The sequence below is a fragment of the Chionomys nivalis genome, chromosome 2, assembly GCF_950005125.1.
Source record: "Chionomys nivalis chromosome 2, mChiNiv1.1, whole genome shotgun sequence".
Lineage (NCBI taxonomy): Eukaryota > Metazoa > Chordata > Mammalia > Rodentia > Cricetidae > Chionomys > Chionomys nivalis.
In genome coordinates, this window is record NC_080087.1 from 64,940,757 (window position 1) to 64,963,690 (window position 22,934).

The 22,934-nt window shown below is 37.4% G+C and overlaps 1 protein-coding gene across 1 annotated transcript in view; it reads left to right on the forward strand.

The window, feature by feature from the left end:
- Positions 1–22,508, forward strand: part of Sim1 (SIM bHLH transcription factor 1) — a 76,775-nt gene extending 54,267 nt beyond the window's left edge. Inside the window, exons 10-11 of the mRNA XM_057762782.1 lie at positions 19,325–19,724; positions 21,778–22,508. Of these exons, the coding sequence (XP_057618765.1) occupies positions 19,325–19,724; positions 21,778–22,508 (1,131 nt within the window). The remainder of the gene's footprint in view (positions 1–19,324; positions 19,725–21,777) is intronic.
- The last annotated feature ends 426 nt before the right edge of the window (positions 22,509–22,934 follow it).

Sequence of the window (22,934 nt, forward strand, 5' to 3'; positions counted from 1 at the left end):
TGTTATAGTTTCTGTGAGTTTATACGTATATAATAAGTCCTGTAGTATCTGGAAGACTCTGTTTCCTTGGAGTCATCCATCACTCTTAACTCTTACTACTTCTTATTACTGCTTCTTCTTTCCTGAGCCTTGTCAGGAGCCTAATAGAGACATTCCACTTAGGGTTGAGTATTCTAATGTCTCTCACTCTCTTTATATTGTCCGTTTGCAGTTCTCTATGTTAATTGCCATCTACTGTAAGAAGTTTCTCTTATTAGAATTGAGTGATATTCTAGTCTATGGACATAAGAGTGTGTCATTAAGTGTCATTTTATTACTATGGTCTTTTAGCAGAATAATTGCAGTAGATTTCCCCTTAGGGTTTATAGAGTCTTCGATCCTTGGTTACTTTAACAGTGTTAGTTTCTATCTTATGGAGTGAGCCAATTTAAAAAATGTGGTTGGTAACTCCCATAATAGTTTGTCACCTACCAGGTATCTTGCAGGAAGGTTGCTATTGTAGGTTTCAAAGTTCATAGCTGGGTGATATTGATGATTACTTTCCTTCTGTGGTAGTTTGTAGAGTATCTTCCAGCACCATTATTACTAGTCTTGGGCACCAACTCAATTTCTCCATGTTTGATTACATAAGTAACTGTTGTCTTCAGCAATAGAGCTTTCCCAAACTGACACGTTTTTAACTGGACAAATATAGGAAAGAATATAAATAAAATTTATGTGTAATGAGACATTTTAGTTGGATGTTCATATAATTATAGGAATATAGAGGATATTAAGTGATTATGTGAATTTTATACATAAAATTATTGTGTAACTTAAAAGAAATGAATGCACTTCTAGAAGATAAAAAATATCAAGACTGCATCATTAAGAAGCAGAAAATCTATGGAACTCAATAATGAATAAGAAGATTGAGTCAGTATTAAAAAAAATCCCAAAGGGCTGGAGAGATGGCTCATAGTTAAGAATTTATTCTTCTAAAAGACCAGAGTTTTGTTCCCAGCACCCACATCAGGTGACTTATAACTACCTATAACTTTAGCTTCAGGGGATCCAATGCCATTTGCTGGCCTCTGTGGACACTCAAACAAGTGGCATACATTCACAAAAAGAGTACACACATAAAACAACAACAATAAAAACCCAAACAACAACACCTTCCCACCAAAACAAGTTTGTGATCACACATGGCTTCTCTACTAAAGTCTACCAAACATTTACAGAAGAATTATAGGTAAATTTTTTCAAAGTTCTCTAAAAAATTGAAGACAAATTTCCAAACTAATTTAATGCCAGATACTTACCAATGCTACAGCAAGAAAAGGACATCTCAAGAAGAGTAGTGGGGGAGGGGAAGGTAGGGAGGGGAGCAGAGAAAAATGTAGAGCTCAATAAAAATCAATAAAAAGAGAAAATTTGTGCTGGGCTACAAAAATGCTGGAATCACTAGAGCAAGATTGAGTGTCACTCTCAGAAGGAATACCAAGCTAGAACTATCATGCCTCCAGATTTCAAACTAAACTTCAATGCTACAGTAATCAAAACATTATATCACCATAAATTCCTGTCTACCTAATCAGCTATTTTCACTAGTATGCCAAGAGTGAGTAATTGGGGTCTTCACTAAACAATGTTTGAACGACTAAATATCCAAATCCAGTTTTGGATATCAGAACAATGTATTGGACTACTCTTCTACAAAATACAAAAATAGCTTGATATAGATTATTTGACTTAAATGGAAGACCAGAGACTGTAAAGTTTGTAGAAGAAGTGATAGAAAATGCTGAAGAAGTGATACAAAGCAAAGCACCTTGTGTGCCTCCAGAAGAATGCACATTATTGAAGCTATTCTAGAAGATAATGTGGGAGCTCCTAAAAATATTTAAACCGGAGTCACTGCATCATCCAGCAAACCCATATTCTAGTATTTATGTATGGAAAAGTAAATCACTGGATCAAACTGCAATGAAGCACTATTTACAATAGTGAAGAAATGGAATTGACTCATGTCTTCTGATGTATGAATGGTCAAAAATTTTTACATATAACCCATTGCCACATAATGTAAAAAGAAGGAAATGTTGTCACTTGTGAAATACAGCAGATAATGGAAACTACTGTAGGTTTTCACTTGTATATAACTAGACTAGTCATATTTATTGGAATAGAACAGTGGTTGCCATAAGTTGAGGGTGGGGAGTGTTAGTCAAAGAGTATAAACTTTTAGTTTTAAGATGGATATGTCTGGGAGCTAATCTTAAATATGATGTTTGTACCTAACCATGTTACAGTGTGTGCTTGAAATTTTGCTGAAAGAAATTTTAAATTTTCATACAGGATACAAATAATTAACCAATGAAATAATGGATGTGTCAACAAGCTTTCTTATAGTAATGATGTACTTACCACATTATATATCTAAATATGATGCTCAACTAAGATGTAGAAAGGTTCAAAATGCATATTGTTTGCTATTACGTCTATGCTATTTGAGTTTTCTTCACTTTTTTATATTTAGAAAAAGAAACTGTAGATCTGTCCTTCTGTTTAGTCTACCATGTAGAATGAGTTAAATCAGCAGAGGGTCTTCAGGTTTCAATTTCTTTTCACAAAGTCACAAATACGAGAAATCTTGTAGTGTGAAGGAGTTATTAATATGTTTACCAACACATCAGCATAGATGGATTATAGATGTCATGTCACAGAACGCAGCCAAGAGTAGCTTGGGCAGCACTTCCTTTGTCTAGACACAAAATAAAGCAGAGAAAACCAAACAAAGCTGCAGTGAGGAGCCCGAGCAGGTGGCACTGCCAGTTAACATCTAAACCCAACTAATCTGCCACCTATTTGTGGAAGATGGAAAAGTGAGTCTGTACACGATGCTATTCTGGCTCTCAATGCCCTTTAGCTCCTTAATTACCATTCAGATTAATGCTAGTGGTTCTGGAAACCCAGGATTTACTCATTGGACTAAAGCTACTTCACATTTCCAGAGCAAATTAGTATACCTTTGATCATTACAGCTGGAGTTTCTATGATTTAACTACTTTAAGCGTTTGTTCCGTGCTTATTCATACCGGTTTAAAATTCTCTTCACAGTGAAAATGCTTATGTAAGTCCATAGGAACTCTCCTTTGAATTTACAATGGGGATGGATTGGGGATGTCATGTTTGGTAACAGCTCTGTCCTAATGGAACCTGATGGGAGATGCCTTATAAGATGACACTAGAGAACACTTAGCCCCTGTTCTGGCATGCTGATTCATTTTCAGATGTATATCGGTTTGACAGCAGATGAGATGTCTACAAAGCTTACTTTCCCATGAGAAAAATGAGTAAATGAAATCCCAGGAACAGTTTTTGTCTGTTGGGGTGTATTAAGAGAAGGCCTGAGTATGAGTGTGTATTTTGGCGTCTGTACACATTCTTATTTCTTTAACTTTTTTTTTTTTTTTAAAAACTATGTGTTTGTTTTGTTCTATTTTGGTTTCTTTCCTTCTTCTTCTTCTTCTTCTTCTTCTTCTTCTTCTTCTTCTTCTTCTTCTTCTTCTTCTTCTTCTTCTTCTTCTTCTTCTTCTTCTTCTTCTTCTTCCTCCTCCTCCTTCTCCTCCTCCTCCTCCTCCTCCTTCTTCTTCTTCTTCTTCTTCCTCTTCTCCTCCTCTTCCTCTTCCTCCTCCTCCTCCTCCTCCTTCTCCTCCTTCTCCTTTGTCTTCTTCTTTTTAAGATACCTGTTTCTTAATGAGAAAGAGGTGGGCAGGGAGGTAGGGAGGATCTGGGAGGAGTTGGGGGAGGAGAAATTGCAATCAGAATATGTTGTATGAAAAACTCCATTTTAATCAAAAAGTTCTATGACATTTCAAGCTGTAGTTAAGGCATATTATAAAAATCTGCCCTATTTCTATTTCATGAGCTGTAACATGAATGAATATAACTATAATGTGGATTGAAGTTTTTTTAAAAATCATAATAAATAACAGAATATACCATAAGGGGATCAAATAATTAAATAATGAGTGAAAGTTTTGTTAGCCCATTCCTAAATATTGGTTTTGGGAAGTTTATAGTTGTACTATTCTCTAAAATAAGGAAGAAATAACCCAAACATTTATTTTCTTTCTTTTTTTTTTAAAGATTTATTTATTTATTATGTACACAACATTCTGCCTGCATGTGTGCCCACACGCCAGAAGAGGGCGCCAGATCTCATTACAGATGGTTGAGAGCCACCATATGGTTGCTGGGAATTGAACTCAGGACCTCTGGAAGAGCAGTCAGTGCTCTTAACCATTGAGCCATCTCTCCAGCCCCCAAACATTTATTTTCTAACGCTTGAATTTTGTTTCAGTATTTGCTTTCCAATCACTTGCAGTGAGTTTATATACTTTCAAATTCAAGGATAATACCCCCTTTCCTTTAAAATGTTTTCTGTGGACTGGTGATACATATCTGAGTGGAACGCTTGCCTAGCGTGAGCAAGGTTGTGGATTCCAATCGTAGGATCAGAAAAGGAGGGAAGGAGGAAGAATGTTTTCTATTATTTTTCAAAAAACACTAAAAACCCTTTGGAACCATATGATAAGTTAAATAATTTCCCAGAGGGTTCTTTTCCAATGCTAGATATTAATGACATTCATATAGCAATCACACTACACTTAATCTTTCTTGATGTGTATTTCATGCAGAATACTTCTTGCTGTTAATTCTTATTACAATAATTTAGAGTTGGAGCAGTGGCAGCAAGGTTTCCCGTAGAAGGATATCAGGAACGTATCTGATGTTCACTTAGTATTCTTCTCACAATTGCAGTTAAGTTTCCAGAGTCCTATGTTCTTTTGAGTTAGAATAGAACTCTATTATTTGTCTGTTCTTAGATATGTAGTCACAGGCATGTGAGTTCAGTAATCCTCAAACGGGTACTCTGTGTTATGTTCATTTTAAAAATTGTTTGATTCTGCCATTAACTTTGTTACTCACCCCTGGGAAAACCTCTGGCCATTTCCGATGCATATAAACCACAGCCATTCCTCAGTAAACAGGACTCCTGGCTGAGGGAAGCATCCCAAGCAGTGGGCTTATTCTAATGGACATGCTGTACCACTTTAATCTAACTCTTTCACCATCTGTTCTTCCCATACAGTGAATGAAAAAAAAGAACATATTTTATGTTTCAGGCTTACATTAGTAAAAGTAAGATAAAAGTGATTTAAAAGCATGCATATGTTCGCAGTATAATACAGTCTGCATCTGTGATGTTTTTTCTCATGGTTCAGACACAAATCAAGAGGAAAGCTGCTCATGCTTGATAGAGTGAAAGTTTTTCATGGAAAATGGGACTTCACCATCAGAGGGTCTCTTAATACGTTTTACAGCTAAAAATGATAAAACTGCAATGAGCTGCCAGAATAAAAATAGATAACTGTAGCTTCTATTGTTGGAACACCTGGCATTTTTTCCTGAGCTGGATTGCTGCTGCCACATCCAGACGAATGCAGAACACCTGTCTGGAACATGCTGTTGGAGCAGACTGCCTTCTAGCACAGTTAGCACAAAAGGGAATATCTACGGGTGCAATTGTTTGAGAAGACTGTGGGACACCACCCAAGGGGTGCGATGGTGGCTTACTAGAGTGTCCCAGTCGGAAACAGTCATGTCTGTATAAACGTTTAGAAGTGATGCAGCGGAGAGATAGAGGGTTGTGGTATTGCCCCTTCTCTCTTAAGCTTCATAATCATGTCACTTTGGGCACATCTTTATTATTTTTCAGGCCATATTTTCTATGACTGTAACTAGGTTACCTTTAAGATGTCAACATCTCATAAAACTGTGTCTGTAGAACCTTAACAAAGTACTGGACAGATAGCAACTGTTTTCTAATGGTTATTTTTGTAATAGGTATCAGTTAACACTTGTAAATTAGAGAACATGATCTCTAAATCAACCAAAGCTCATCTACCTACTGCAGCAATTTCAAATATTGAAGGGGAAGCTCATATTTTCCTTGTTTCAACTCTTTCCCCCCATTTGAGTTCTTAATATTTTATTCCACATTAAAGCTAATGTCTTTACATCACTGTGTCCAAACTAACATGTGTACCTTGAAGAGGGACGGTTACTCTATTTTTCATATCAGCTGGCAAGCTGTCTTGTAAATAGTTTACACTGGTAGCACACCAGACTTAACTGATGGCTTAGACCTTTAACCTTGTAAGACACAGTTTCTTCTAGAAGGAATGATTCCTTCATGAGCCGAATCCCAAAGGGGAGCTGGTGGTGGCATATGGTTTCCTGTTCTATGAGAACAAGGGCATTCTTCATCTGATTTGTTTTTAAATGTGAAAACATTCATGCTTGTTTTGAAAATTAAAATCAAATGTCGGTTTAATTAAGGTATAGTGTACCTAGAATGACAACATGTTTTCAAAGAAATAAAAATAGAAATTCCAGTAAAATTAACCCAAACTTAATTCTCAGTGAACTCTCTTTATGACTGTAAACTAATTAAAATAGAAATTCAATCATTCAGTTTTTCAGATTTATGTTATAGGAGGACATAGGACTACCTGTCAAAGAAGAGCATATATATGCCCAGCAGCTTATATATCATGCTTTTACTTGACTGTACAGATGCCAAGAATGGTAAGGGGGCCATCCACAAGCTGGTATGTGATCCTATGGATGATTACCTATCCTTGATGTCTTAGTCACTATTGTATTGCTATGAAGACATACCATAACCAAGGCAACTCTTATAAAAGAAAGCGTTTAATTGGGAGTTTCCTTACAGTTTCAGAGGTTAAGTCCATCCTCCTCGTGGCATGGAATATAGCAGTACACAGGCAGGCATGGTGCTGGAAAAGTATCTGGGAGCTTTACATCCTTGTCTACAGGTATCAGACAAATAGGGGGGTAGGGGGAGAGAGAGAGAGAGAGAGAGAGAGAGAGAGAGAGAGAGAGAGAGAGAGAGAGAGAGAGAGAGAGAGAGGAAGGAAGGAGGGAAGGGAGGGAGGGAGGGAGGGAGGGAGGGAGGGAGGAAGGAAGGAAGGAAGGAAGGAAGGAAGGAAGGAAGGAAGGAAGGAAGGAAGGAAGGAAGGAAGGAAGGATTCTGACTGGCTAAGCTTTTGGAACCTCAAAACCCACCCCTAGTGACACACTTTCTCCAATGAGGCCACATCCATTCCAGCAAGGTCACACCTCCTAATCCTATCCTGACAGCTCACCACCTGCTATGTCCTTTCTACATCCTTGCAGTGTGTCTCTAGGCTTTTATCAGCATGTAAACTGAGAAACATTGAGAGCAAAGTACATTGTGGCAAGAAAAGTCGGAGGATTTGTAAAAAGATTTGTGTTTAGGGAATTCATTTTGGAAATTTGGGAATGCATATTTTAATTTCTTATACATCTGTAATGTTCTCAGTAGGGTGAAGTGGGATCCTACTTAAAAATAAAAACCGGAGTCAGATATTGAGGAAAATGCTGAAAGATCAGCAGAGCAAAGGAGCAACGGCAGTCACTTCTCACCTTTCAGGAATCTCTGACCGAATGGGTGCCTGTCTTTATGATTCCTCAGACTGAATGGGGGAGATCCCATTTCTAACCTCATACTGAATGGGGTCCAGATCCTGTCTCCACCCACCTTGTATTCTTGTCTCCTTCTCCCTAGTGCTGTGGATAAAAGCATGTGCCTCCTAAGTACTGGGATCAAAGGTACGAGATCCCAAGTGCTATGAAGTAGTCTGTTCCTTTTTTCTACACAGGAAAACCAACACCCAGGAAGGGAGATCTCTTGTCCCAGTCACATCATGCTGCAGTAGATCAACCCTTGTTTCTACTCACATTCCCAGATGACAAGCTTGAATTGTCCTGTAATGATCAAAGATCATAGTAATGATAATGAAGACATTTGAACAATTACAACTTTTTGGTCCTATTCTTATTTAAAAAAATTTACTTTTACTTTTTATTTTACATACCAATCACAGTTCTCCCTCCCTTCCCTTCTCTATTCCTTTGCCTCCCCCTTCCCATCCACCATCAACTCCTCAGAGGGGGTAAGGCCTTCTCTGGTGAGTCAATAAGATCTGACATACCAACTTGAGGCAGAATCAAGCCTTCCCCACTACATCAAGGTTGAGCAAGGTATCCCACCATAGGGAATGGGTTCCAAAAAGCCAGTTCATGCTCCTGGGATAAGTCCTAGTGCCTCTGCTAGGGGCTCCCACAACAGATCAAGCCACATAACTGTCACCCACTTTCAGACGGTCTAATTTGGTCCTATGCAGGTTTGCCAGCTATCAGTCCATAGTCCCTGAGATCCCATTAACCCGGTCAGCTGTCTCTGTGGTTGTGGTTGTCCCCATCATGTTCTTGACCCCCTCCCTTTGAACAATTAAGTTTAAGCTTGCTGGAGCAAGTTTCTATTCAGAAAAAATTTATTTTAACAAAGGGCTTTGTGTCAAATCATTCTATACACATAATATGCAAATTTAAAAGAATACCCATTCACACTGTTTCTATTTCCAGTCCTTAATTGTCTCAAGTTTGTTCTATCATTATTTTCCTCTCATTTATTCCTTTCTCTCATTTTTGGATCATTTTAGAGTAGATGCATACATGATGGCACCCCATGTAAACCTTAATATTTGTGTATTTCATCAGGACATGGATATTTTCCTAGATAACCTCAGCACAGTTGTCAGTCTGAGAAAGCTCACATTAGTCAATTACAGATGTAAGACCAAGGCTGTGCTGTCTGTCAGAGCATCTGCAGTGTCACTGCAGTTCACGTTCCCATCCACATTATACTACACACAGTTGCCTATTAGAGTCTTCTTTAATTTGTATACTCCTTGTCTTGCCTGCCTTTCTTCCATGTCACTGTCAGTTTTGGAGAATAAGGCCCAGTGGTTTTATGTAGTTTTTGTGCTGCATCTTCATGGTTCCCTGCAGTCACCTGTTATGTCTGGAGTACTCCCAGAAGCACCCTGGTCAGCATATGTTCATCTAAAGGCCCTGACATCTATTTGAGCTAACTGAAGATGTCAGTGTTTATCACCTGGTTTCTCTGCCAAGTAACCGCTTCTTATCTTTTTCAAATGAATAACAATTTTTTTGGTTAGACTCTTGAAGATCCTAAAACTAGTTTATCCTCATAAACTCTTCCTTTGATTCCTTTGTGATCATTTATGTTTAAATAAATCTTGAAGTTGGTTGCAGTTTTTTTTTCTAGCCCAAACACTCTTCCACACATGACTGATTGGCATGAGCTCATTGATGTTGCTGTATTTGTTGTTACTGAAATCTTCTGATGCTCCCTTTATTTATTTTTAAGTTTTTTCTATTTTGCCAAGGGAACTCCTTAAAGCTGACTCCTATGTATTTTTGACACATCTACATCATTTTATTTTTTTTGAGCACTTTCTTACTATATGGCTTTCCAAGATATTTCAGACTCCCTTCCTACCTGCCCTAGTCCTAGAAAGAGTGATTTCTTTTTCAAGGAGTTTTGTTCCTTTTAGAGGAGAATGGTATTTAGAAACAAAGATACACATACTTCATGTGATTATTCCCTGAGATATATCATTACTTCTAGGCTATCTCAGTACGTAGTGTGTAGTGTTGGGAGCCAGCTTCCTGTTTCAGCTCTTGTCACCCCTTCTTCTTCCTAGTAGAAATGGGTCTCCTTTTTCTTTGGCTTACACATCTTGTGTTTTTTTAATGCAAGATAGATGATATACATATTTTGCTTCTCTTGTTTACATAAAAGTTATATATATATACACACACACACACATATCCATATCCATATATGTAGTAGGAGACTGCTAGTTAGTTCCTGGCTGCTCAGACCCAAAATAACCACACAGAAACTATATTATTTGCAATACTATATGGCCAATAGCTTAAGTATATTTCTGTCTAACTCTTATATCCTAAACTAACCCATCTCCATTAATCTGTGTATGGTCACATGGCTGTGGCTTACTGGGTAAAGTTCCAGTGTCTGTCTCTGGAAGAGCTACATGGCTTCTCTCTGACTCCGCCTGCTTTCTCCCAGCATTCAGTTTAGTTTTCCATGCCTACCTAAGTTCTTCCTCGCATAGGCCCAAGACAGTTTCTTGATTAACCAATGGTATTCACAGCACACAGAGGGGAATCCCACATCTCCAATGTTAGATTCTTAATTCTCTCTCCCAGTTTTCCTTTGTTGAAAAACAGCTGTCTGCTTCTTCATTAGGCATACATACTGTTTATTTAACTAATATTTTGTGTTTGAACATTTAGGTAATTTCTAGTATTTTGCAAATAGAGTTGCTGCTATAACATTATGTTTGATGCATAGCTATGAACTTTAACTTACTTAGTTTTGTGTTTTAGTCTTCCTTATATTTTAAATGTATTTATCTTATACTGAGAGTTGTGTGTTGTTCTTCCAGTACAAAATGCTTCTCTGAGTTTCTGCTCATATTTCTGGTTTCTGCTCTGTCTGGATAGAAATGGTCTGGTAGCTTGAAAGTAATTAGCTTCCATAAGCTCATAGGTAGTTTGACTATTAGTAGGTGTGGTCTCATTGAAGTAGGTGTGGCCTTGTAGGAAATGTGTCGGTGTGGGGGCGAGCTTTGAGGTTTCCCAAACTCAAACTATGCCTAGTTCAGACCACTTCCTGTTGCCTGTGTATCAAGATGTAGGACCCTTAGTTACCTCTCTAGCACCATGTCTGTCTGCATGCCATCATGTTGATAATGATGATAATGGACTAAATTACTATGATGAGAATGGACTAAACCTCTGAAAATTTAAGTCACCCCAATTAAATGTTTTTCCTTTATAAGAGTTGTCATGGTCATGGTGTCTCTTCTCAGCAACAGAAACTCTAAGTAAGACAACTGGTATGTTAGATAGTGGATAACAATTGTACTTTCTTTATGAGTAATAGCTTTACATTATTTTAATTTTATTTTATGTTTTTAAGCCAATTTCTGCATTATTAAGGTCCCAGGTTCTGACTTTTTAATCTACATTGGCCTTCTTGGTGTTGAACATCTTTAGTTTTAGGCTTTGAAACGCTGTCTCTTTGTGTGTAAGACAGGTGTACATGGTGTGAGACACTTGTATATGTAGGTGTGGGTGCATATGTCCATGCCAAACAGAAAGTTTCAGTGGTGTGTTTGGTGTCCTGTTTTGTTACCCTTTCTTATTCTCTTAGAATAGGGTCTCTTACTGAAACTGGAACTAGGCTGATGGCCAACAAGTCTCAGTGACCCTGCTGTCTCTTCCTCCAAAGCCCTGAGGTTACAAGCATGTTGTACCAAGCCCAGCTTTTACATAGGTTCTAGAGATTTTGAATTCAGATTCTCACATTTGAACAAAAGGCATTATATTCCCAGCACCTGATATATTGTCTATTAACATGATAGGCTGATATTTTGTTCTGTGATTCTTCTTATTGGTAACTTAAGTTGATTGATACTTATTGTTATCATTGGCAAAATTTTCTCAGCACTGTCGTATTATTTTACATTATGGTTAATGAATGTCCTGTGGTATATTTATTTATATTTTACTGATTTATTTTATTCCCATTTTAATTAAAATTTAATTTTGATATAAATATAAGTTCATATGAAATTGGAGCATGTAATTGATAACATTGAAATATATGTGATTTTAGCAGAAATATCACACATACTTATAATGGTTAACTCTCACTAAACTACAGTACATTATCATAACTATGATATTGCATTTTTGTTGTCAAGGCACAGAACATTTTACTTCACAAAGATTTTACAAGTTTCCCTTTAAAAGTCACAGCAATTTTTCTTTTGTACCTGGTTTTATTTATAAACCCTAATAAGCACCTATAGATTTCTATATCTGTTTTTAATCTTGTTATCAATAATATTATATAGCTGGATCTATTGTCTCAGACCTGTAACCTCAGCAGTTCTGGAAGCTAAAACAGAAGAACCGTAAAATCAGACAGTGAGCTCAAGACCAAACCAGACATCATGATGAGAACTTGTCTTAAAAATAAAAGAGCAATAAAAGGAGGACTGGAGATACAGCTACTAACATGCACACAACCCTGGATTCAATCTCCAGTTCTGAAAATAAAATAATAACCAAAGAAGGGAATATAGTTGGAATTACGCACCCTTCTAAGGGTGACTCTCTCTGCCATAAGCATAACTCTCTAGCAATCCATCTATATTGTTGTATGTGTTAATACTTCATTATCTTTTATTGTTGAGTAATGTTTCATGATAGAGGCACACTACATTTTACCTAGTCATCCATAGTTTGAAGGATCACTAGCTTGTTTCTAGTTCTTGGCTATTTAATTAGAACTAGATTATGGCTAGAGCTCAGTCATAAAATCATTGTCTAGCATTTTGAAAAAAAAATTAAAGTAAGAGAAACAAATCTGGTATAAGAATTACCAAAAAGCCCCAAATCTTTATATAAATAGGCAAAGAATTTTAATAATAGTTTTTTACAGAAGAGAAACAGTGGCCAGTAAATTCATGGAAAGTTTCAAGATCACCAGTCTTACAGAAATGCTAATGAAAACCTCAGTGAAATACTGCCTCACACATTCATTACATTGGCTACAATGAACACATGAGTGTGCGTGTGTACATGTACACACATACATGCACATGCACACCACACACAGAGGAGGTGGCAATTGTTGAGTGTACAGAGAAGTTAGGATTTTGTGTTTGTGGTGTTGGTAGAAATGCATAATGTCTGTGACTTTTGTTGTCAAGTCTCAGAACTTTTTATCTAGCCTTAGTATTTGAAGGTTTCCTTGCATCTTTTCCCAAAACTATTAAGTCTATGATCCTTTTGGGTTATTTTATTTTTTAAATATTTATTTTATTTTATGTGTATGCATATATGTGTATATATAGTATGTATCACGTGTGTGCCTGGTACCTAAGGGGGCCAGAAAAAGGCTTTGCATTCTCCAAAATTGGAGCTAGAGGCAGTGACAAGCTTCCATGGGAGTGTTGGGAACTAAGCCCAGATCTTCTGCCAGAACAGATAATGCTGATTCATCTCTCCAGCCCCATTTATTATTTATTTTTAATAATTGTGAATGAATCTCTTAGATTAAGGCACATTTGATTTTTGCTTGTGCTGAAATATTTAGTTACTCCATTGCCATTTATACTGACTGACAGTCCATCACATAGATTAGTGATATTACTGTGGACCTAATTTTGTGTACCCATACCTTGTAGTGTTCTGTTAGTCTAGCCTTTTAACTACCCTAGAGTCTCTGGGACCTGGGAGAATGGAGCTGATAGGTAAGGTGGATGAAAGTCTCAGGTATAGTCAGCTCTATTCAGAGCATCAGCTGCAGGCGGCAGACAGGCAACACACGAAAAAAACATGCTTTTCTCATAAAGGCATTTAAACAAATAACAATAGTCAGTTGTTAATAATCTGAATTATCTGAAGTAAAATCACTCTTATCCACTACAGCTGGGAGGGGCATGAAAATACATTCCAAGAACAATTTTGTGTTTTTGAAGAAACTGAGTTCACAAGACTCTTGTTTTCTTGGGGTTTTCTCACAAGCACTCAGATTTCCCCTCTCACAACTTGATTCTCCAACTGTATTCTGACCACCATCTGCAGCTATTAGAAATTTATTAATAGTGATATAGTATGTGTTGATGATGGCTACATAGAATCTATTTCTTCTTTTTCAAATTGTTTTAACCATTCTAATTCCTTTGCTATTCAAATAAACATGCATACATCAAACTTAAAATATTTCTCAACCATTTCCATTTTATTGTTTTTACTTTTTGTTCTTTTGGATGGTTTCCTATTGTTTTCCATTTCCTTTATTAAATTTTCATTGAAATCTACTCTTTTTTTTACAATATTTATTTATGTGTTATGGTATTGGATGTGAAATCCAATAAACTGCAACCCTAACCATGTGGTAAGTTATTTGTAGTCCATTTCTTAGTGTTTAAACATCAGATTCTTAATTCCAGGTAGTACTAATTCTATCGGCACCCATATATATATGCATGTGTTTCTATATGCAGCTACAAATGTTTATGGATGTTATTTAATTCAATTTATAGTGCTGCCCTCTAGCTTCTCTTTTTATAGATACTTGATTTGAATTTTATTAATGAGATGTTTCATGTTTTCTCCATACAAGGGTTTTGTATGAAGCTTAATATCTTCCCATTCCTTGATCCTTTGTGTGCTGTGACATTTTTCTAGAACCTGTGTCATGTCAATTTGTGGGTGTATTGTTTGGAAGGGATGATGGTGAGAGGAAGAAGGTGGCAGGATTAATGTCTTCTGTTTTCATGTGTGTGTGTCATGGAAGCTTTAATGTCTCCCCTTTTCTTCTTTCCTTCCTTTACTGCAGCTCTTAAGGACCGAAATTCATTTTTGATTTGTACTCTCTTCTCATGAAAATCACAATTTGAAAATTTGTTTTGAACTTTGCTCACTTCTAAGTTCCCTTCTTCTGGTCAGTGTTGTGAGTAACCAAACACTGGCTTGCACTTATATTTTGATGTTTAGTTTTGTACATTTGTACAAATCTTCCTTAGGATGATTTTGTCTATATACTAGATTTCTCCCTCTCCTAGCCTTCTAACTCCCCTCATCCTATATCCACAGGTTCTACATGCGAGGTTTTCTACTTATAAGTGATTTAATTTTAGTCTTTTTGTCTCATTGTAATAATGCTAATGGTATGAATCACATGTGACTCAATTTGTGCTTCTTGGTGACCTTGTGGTTTTGAAAAGCTTGTGTAGAAATTTAAATTCAAATGACTGTAATATTCTCAATACTTTAGAATAAAGTACTTTACACACCAGACATCATGTCATGTAATTTCTAATAAACATGTGTCTAATAAAATGGAGTTCTTGGGAGAAAATTGGCATTATAGGAAAAAAATCATACTCATACAATAACTTTCCTCTCATAACCAGAGTAATAAAATGTCTTGCAGTTGTTAGAGGTCTTGACAATGATCTTTCCTTCTTTTGCTTGCTTGTTTTTGAGATAGCATCTCACCATGTAGCTCGTGAACTTGCAAAAGTCCTGCTTCATTCTCCCAAGTGACAGCATTATAAGCTTTTACTACCATGGCTTACTATAATTACCTTCTTCCAATGGATTAAATATAGGGAAAGATGTAGAAACTGTTTCAACATTAGAGAGGACACCAAATTAACTATTGCCCATATAAAATAATACAATGCAATGTCTCAGTTTATAGAAAATGCTAGAGAAGATGAAATCATTTGGCCAAGGTCACCCTGGAAGTTATAGTAGGAATTAGTGAGGAAATAAGTCTTTCTTCTCTACCAAGTGCCTCTTCCATTAGGTGAGGCAACTCTGATTTAGCCTTTGGTAGATTACTACTCTCAGGTCCCTGTTCTTGTTAAAAGAAATGAAATCATCTGTCCAAGATCTTGTAAATGTGAGAAGATGGAAATGGAAGAGCAGAACTGAGGTAAAGCAGAAGCTCTCATCTACAGCAATCATCTGTACTCTGAACTTACAGTGACCATTTTCTGCATTCTTTTTTTTCTTCCCCCAAATATTTGATAAATTCTTAAAATATTTCAAATTACCAATATGAAGTGATCAGCAACAAAATCATACACAAACAAATAACATTATATGAATAAAGCAGGTTGTATTTATATATTTAGCAGTGGTATGTATGTCTGTGTCTCTCTGTGTGTGTCTTTGTAACAATAATTAAAGAAAAAGAATCCAGAAGCCATTAATTTTGTATAAATCAAGGTGAAGGAGGGAAGGAAAAATAGTGTAATTATAATAATCTCAAAAATAAAAATAGTTCAAAAAGCTAGAACATATTTCAAGTCAAACAATTGGGTTTTAGTACTCACAACAACGTTTATATCGAGTATAGTTTATTTAAAGAAGTGGCTGTGGCTAGGAGTGGTAGTGTAAGCCATTAATCCTAGCACTAGGGAGGTAGAGGCAAATGGATCCCTGTGAGTTCAAGACTAGCCTAATTTACATAGAGCCTTCTAGGACAGTTTGGGCTATACAGTGAGACCCTATCTCACAAAACAAAATAAAACAGCACATACACACATAAAAGTTAAACTAAACCAGAAAAATAGTAACTTTGGATGATAGTTTTGTTTTTGTGTGCTAGTAGACGTTCACACATTTTTCTTAAAAACAAACATTTATATCTAGACTCCATCTGTAGTGTCAAAGCAATTTAAGCTCTCGCTATGAGTGAGCTGCTCTGCTCTGCCCGCTTCAAGGTCTCCGGGCAGTGTCTTTATTGTGGTTTCCAGGCTATTGACAAGAGGCTTCCCTTCAGATTCTCTTCCAGTGCTATTGAAATATGTACCTCATGTATGCTTGGGTAGCCTCCTGTTAGATTTTCTTCATGAGCAATTCATAGACTGTTCCCTGATGTGATATTACTTTCTCATATACACTCAGGGAAAGCCTTTTCCACTCAACAGGGCTCAGAAGTCTTGACTGGAGCACTTCAAAAATAGGTCTAGTTTATACTTTTATAAAAACAAGTGATGTCTGGACAACTCCCAGCTTGGGACAGTACAGATATCTGAGCCTCTCAGAGGCAAGCATTGCTGAAGAAGACACAAATGTAGCATTCATTTCTCCACTCAGGAAGATCAGGATGTATTAACTTTGCTTTGCTGAAAGACAAGTTGCTGTCTTGTGGAAAGAGGCTGGCATGACCAGAAGAAAAGGCTTGTGGCAGATGGGAGTTATGATGTAGGAATTAGAACTCAGGGTGCTTTTGTGTCTTCTGCTTATAACCCTGCAAGGAGATTAAATTGGACTTCTTTTTGTTAATGGAAAATGCTGGTAGCTCTTATGTGTATTTGGAAAATAATAGAAATGATAATTAAGAATGGTCATGGGAAGAATTTTGACTTGGAATTTGCATTTAGATTTGTCCTAATTGTGACACCTATTAACATAGCTTTTGGTTGCTTGACAAGAACCTGGGTGCCTCATCTCTCTTCCCAAGCACCCTGGGTAAAGTTGCCTGCTTGCATTCGGGTGGGAAGAATCAAGCTCAGGGTAGGTCTGGCAGAAGGTGGAGTCTTCACTTTGTCCTGTGAAAGGCTCAGCACAGGTGATTTGTTCAACCAACTGCAGGGGGCACACCCTTAAGTGTGGCTAATATACCCAGTAAGCAGTAAGAGTGCACTGGAGAAACTTTTCCTTTTCAAGTGGATGTCAGCTGCACCTAGTTTCTTGGTAGGGGTGGGAGCCTGTGTCCACTTTCTCCTCTCAGTGCTTGGACCCTGTCTGGATTGAATATATGCAGGCCCTGCATGTGCCGCCACAGTCCCTGTGAGTTCACCTATGCATTAGTCCTCTTGTATCTGGAAGACGCTGTTTTCTTTCAGTCATCCATCCTCTGACTCTTGCAATCTTTCAGTTCCTATTCTGCATGGATACCTGATCCTTGAGGGGAATGGTTTAATGAAAACATTCCATTTAGGATCGAGTGCTCCAAAGTCTCTTACTCTCTACACATTGTTCACTTCTGTGTCTCTGCATCAGTTCCCATTGACTACAAGAAACTTCTTTGATGATGACTAAGTGAGAAATTGATCTATGGGAATAGCAGAATGTCACCAGGAATCATTTTGTGTGTGTGTGTGTGTGTGTTTCTTGCCATGATTGCAAACTCATAGTACTTGTTTTTTCCTTGGGCCTGTGACCTACAGTTTCAGGTTTGTAACTACCTTAGCAGTGACAGGCATGAATTCCATCTCATGGAATGGGCCTTAAATCCAATTGAAGAGTTGGTTGGTTACTCCTACAACTTTTATGACACTTTTGTGCCACCACCGTACCACCATATCTTGCAGGCAGGTCACTGTTGTATGTTCCAGGGTTTGTGACTGGTTAGATGATTACCTTTCTCCTCTGGTAGTATTCTGAGTACCTTTTCGCACCATGAACACTAATATACTACCAATTTTAGTGACCTTGAAAGGTCTGTGAAACGTTTTACATTTTGTTTCTTTTGAAATTAAAAGTTTCATTATTATTGCATGCATGTTTGTGTGTACCTGTGTGTAAAGGTATGATGTGCATGAGTGGGTGTGGATGTGCACAAGCAATTTGCAAGTGTACCACCATGCACATGTGGAGGTCAGAAGGACAACATGAGGGAGTTTGTTTTTCTGATATAGAATTTGGGGACTGAACTCAGTTCTAGGTAGCAAGTGCTTTTATGCGCTGAACAATCCTGCTGGCTTGAGTTTTACATTTTGTTGTAATACCCAATGATATAGTTTGGAGAAGATGAGAAGCAGAATTCTAACAAAGATGGCCTGTGTTATTTCCATATGATCCTGTGTAACTGAACTTTAGAAGCCTATCTATGAACAAGGTTTACATGGGGCAAGGTTTTTGAACTTACATTGCATTTGAATTAGGGAAGCATTTAGTAGCTCTTCTGCCATGTACTCAGTATGTACACAATATGTAACTCCCTGGCACAGCTTTCAGGGAATTAATGGTTTAGAACAAATTGTCCGGGGGTGGAGAGAGGGCTCATTGGTCAAAAGCTGATATTGCTCTTGCTGATTGAAGTTTAATCTCCAGTATTCATGTTAGATGTCATACAACTCCAGTTTCAGGGGAATCAAAGCCTCTGGCCTCTGTGGGCATTCACCCTCACATTCACATACTCACACATACACAATTAAAAACAAATACATGAACAAATAGATAGAATTTAACAAAGGCTCAGAACTTTGGTACCTTGAGCTTTAGCTTTTACCTTATTTTTCTAAGAAAAAAAAGCATAAAAAGCAAATTGTTATAAAATAGGGAATTTTCTTGCATTCTTATTTAGGCAAATTCGTTTGGGTGATGATGAAACATTTGAATTTGAGTTTTGATTTTGTTATTCATCCTTCCTTGTGGTCTTGGCCAGTTATTTTACTCTGTGATTTAGTATCCCTATCCCCACCACTGGGGACACTGACATTACCCCAAAGGGTTCTTAGAATAACCTGGAGTAATTCATCCTTTCAGTGCCTAGGACTTTAATGTTTGCTATTATTTTTTATCTCTTTTAACAGCCAGAGTGATTTTCTGTATGGGTATTAGCTAATTAAATTGTTCAAAGTTAATGGGTACCTTAATGATACAGTGAGTCTTACTTCGACTGCCTCAGCCTTTGTGACCTTCAGTACTTGCAGAAAAAAGGTTTTAATTTTTTTTTACAAAAACTAATTTAATTATTATTGATGTTGTTGTTCCTTTATCCTTTTGGTTTCAGTATTCGGGATTCCACACTGAAAGATCGGAATCTGACCATGACAGCCAGTGGGGTGGAAGTCCCCTGACTGATACTGCCTCCCCACAGCTCCTGGACCCAGAGAGGCCTGGTTCTCAGCACGAAGTGTCATGTGCCTACAGGCAGTTTCCAGATCGCAGCTCCCTCTGCTATGGCTTTGCACTGGATCATTCCAGGCTGGTGGAGGACAGGCACTTCCACACTCAAGCCTGTGAGGGAGGCCGCTGTGAGGCAGGCAGGTACTTCTTAGGAGCACCACCAACTGGCAGAGATCCCTGGTGGGGATCTCGAGCAGCCTTGCCACTTACCAAGGCCTCCCCAGAGAGCAGAGAAGCCTATGAGAACAGCATGCCGCATATCACCTCTGTCCACAGAATCCATGGTAAGAGCTTGAGGGGCACCAGATACACAGCAGGAGGCTGTACATCAGAAGGACTGACTTCCATGGTCTTCTACCTTTGATTTATAGAAACCCACACCAATGGAAGTTGAAGAACTAAGTTCACTCAGCTTAAGTGAATTAATTTTGGTAATGTTAGCTTATTTATGATAGATGAGAAAAAATTTCTCATTTTAAAAACCATAGAGAACAGAAATTAAGTATCAGCAATTTATAATTCTATCGAATTTGTAGTTGTACTTGAATTTTGCCTTGTCATTCTGAGTATTCTCACGGCAGCTTCTCTCTGCCAGGGCACGGTTGCTGTGCTGGGCAGGGCAGGCTTTGGTTAGTGGGTTATGGTCCTGTGCATACATGAGCAGCTTCTCTGGGAATCAAGTCCTGGTAGTTGTCTCCCATCATCATGGCAGTGAAAATATCACGTTGTAAAAGATTGGAGAAACTACCTGGATTTTCACCTTGGGATAGTTATACAACTTCACCAACCCTGAGACAGGGACACTAATGTTAAAGTTTTGATAATTGGTAATACTTTCTTCAAACTAAATTATTCCGTAAATTACAAAGTAAATTACTTTGGTAATTACTTTCTTCAAAGAAAATGAGTTAAGAAGAGTCTATCCTGATCATTACAAGTGTAGATCTAGGCAGGTCTTTGATAATCTCCCTGTTTTTATTAAAAGTCAGTGACATTGCAAAAGCCCTGTTAATTCTCTCCCTGCTCCTAGCATGAGAAGTGTGCTAGATCATGTCCTCATTTATAATGCTCCCTGGCAGATACTTCATTGAGCATTTTTAACTTCTTACCATTGTTGCTTTTTATTTTTCTGCTTTTCCTTTGAGTAAACAACCTCTTAAGAACCAAGGAACATTTTGGTAGTCTGGTAATGAAAACCCAGGGCAAAGCACAATTACTTGCCAGATAAAGGTGAGAAGCAAACCTATATGGCTTAGCCTATATGGAGTGGAGGAAAATGTTAGAAATATCTGGTAATGGAAATCCAGAGCAAAGGGCAATTTCTTGCCCGATAAAGGTGAGAAGCAAAACTCTGGCTTAACCTATATGGATTGGAAGAAAATGTTAGAAATAAAACAAGGGAAGAGGACAAGAAGCAATGGTGTGTGTGATACGGGGCTCTGCTGCAACATTAAGCAGTTTATAGCACTCATACATCCCTGTCTTCTTTTAGTTTTGCTTTTTATATTTGTTTCAGACTGAGAAGAATCCAGTTTCTGAAATGTATTTTGAATGCATTCCTCTTTGGCATTAGACCTGCCTTCTTGGTTCAGAACAAGTTGTTATAAAAATGATAATATTTATTTACTCAAGACTTTGTTTCAATAATAATTAGAGTTCTGTTTCAGAAATAACCAAAGATTTCATTGCTACTTCTGAAGCTAGCATGCTTACCCTACTGTTGAGAGCAAAGTATTTATACTTTTGGTTATGATAACTATCTTTACATCTGTATCATTTATCCATCCACACCCATATACAAACATTTTTATCAACTCCAAATTTTTAAAAAAAACTAGTAATAGAGCTTTATTATAGTCTCATTTAAGATAAACCAAGAATTATAAAAAAATTTCAGTGACTTATTTAAAATATAGTAGTTCAGCTTATACAACGGTCATCTTTAAATTCAACTGAAAACATTCTAATAACAAAAACCAAATTGTATTCACATTCCTCATATTACTTGTAGATGTGCAGGTCCAATAACTTATGTACACAGGGAAATATGAATGTGATTTACTGATTTACTAATTGATATTTACAACTAATGAATGAAATTTATTTTCTACTAAACATTTTATAAATGTTATCTGCAGTTGAAACCCTTTGATTACATACAAATCCAATATACATCTGAATTTCGGTACAAATGTCAGTATTCTGTCATACAAACCTGTTTCTATTTCCAGTCCCTAAAATGAAAGATTTAAGTTTTTTTTTTCAGGAAAGAAATGCACTTGTGTGTGTGTGTGTGTGAATTTTGACATCATCTACTTTTTACTTTTTGTGATGTAGGTCGAGGTCACTGGGACGAAGATAGTGTGGTCAGCTCTCCAGACCCTGGGTCAGCCAGTGAATCAGGTGACCGGTACCGCACTGAACAGTATCAAAATAGCCCGCATGAACCTAGCAAAATTGAAACTCTCATAAGAGCCACGCAGCAGATGATAAAAGAGGAAGAGAACAGATTACAGCTAAGGAAAGCGCCTCCAGACCAACTGGCTTCCATTAATGGAGCTGGGAAAAAACATTCTCTCTGTTTTGCAAACTATCAACAGGCTCCACCATCAGGTGAAGTCTGCCACAGCTCTGCTCTTGCCAGCAATTCACCATGTGACCATATCCAGCAGAGAGAGGGCAAGATGCTCAGCCCTCATGAAAATGACTACGACAACAGTCCCACTGCACTGTCTCGGATAAGTAGTCCCAGTTCTGACCGCATTACAAAGTCCAGTTTGATCTTGGCTAAAGACTATCTACATTCAGATATGTCTCCTCATCAGACAGCAGGAGACCATCCTGCCATCTCTCCAAACTGCTTTGGCTCCCACCGGCAGTATTTTGATAAGCATGCCTATACATTAACTGGATATGCCCTGGAACATTTATATGACAGTGAAACTATTAGAAACTATTCCTTGGGATGTAATGGCTCACACTTTGATGTAACTTCCCATCTGAGGATGCAGCCAGACCCAGCACAAGGACACAAGGGAACATCTGTTATAATAACCAATGGAAGCTGATGTTTTTCTAAGATATTTTGTTCTTCAAGGGTCTCTGAAACATATTTATCATTTAATGCCCCCCCTTAGCAGCATTTACTATGCCATAGATTGTTATAGAAGCTAAGTTAAAGTATCTGGCTATTTGGCAGGAGTTTCTGTGGGAATAAAAAGTACAAAATAAAAATAACCCCAACGTTCAGGGTTATACACAGATAACTGAGCTAAAATAAATACAGAAATTGCCTACATATTACAGTGGAACTATAGTAGATATATTTGAATTGAAAAATACTAATGCAAATTAAGCATAAACACCACTTGGAAGGGCTGATAAATTGTGTCACGACAATCTAGTAGAATTCATGCACATAAATCTTATGCTACTCACAAACTGCTATGTACGTTTCACATGTATAAATACACAAAATGGCTACCTACCACATG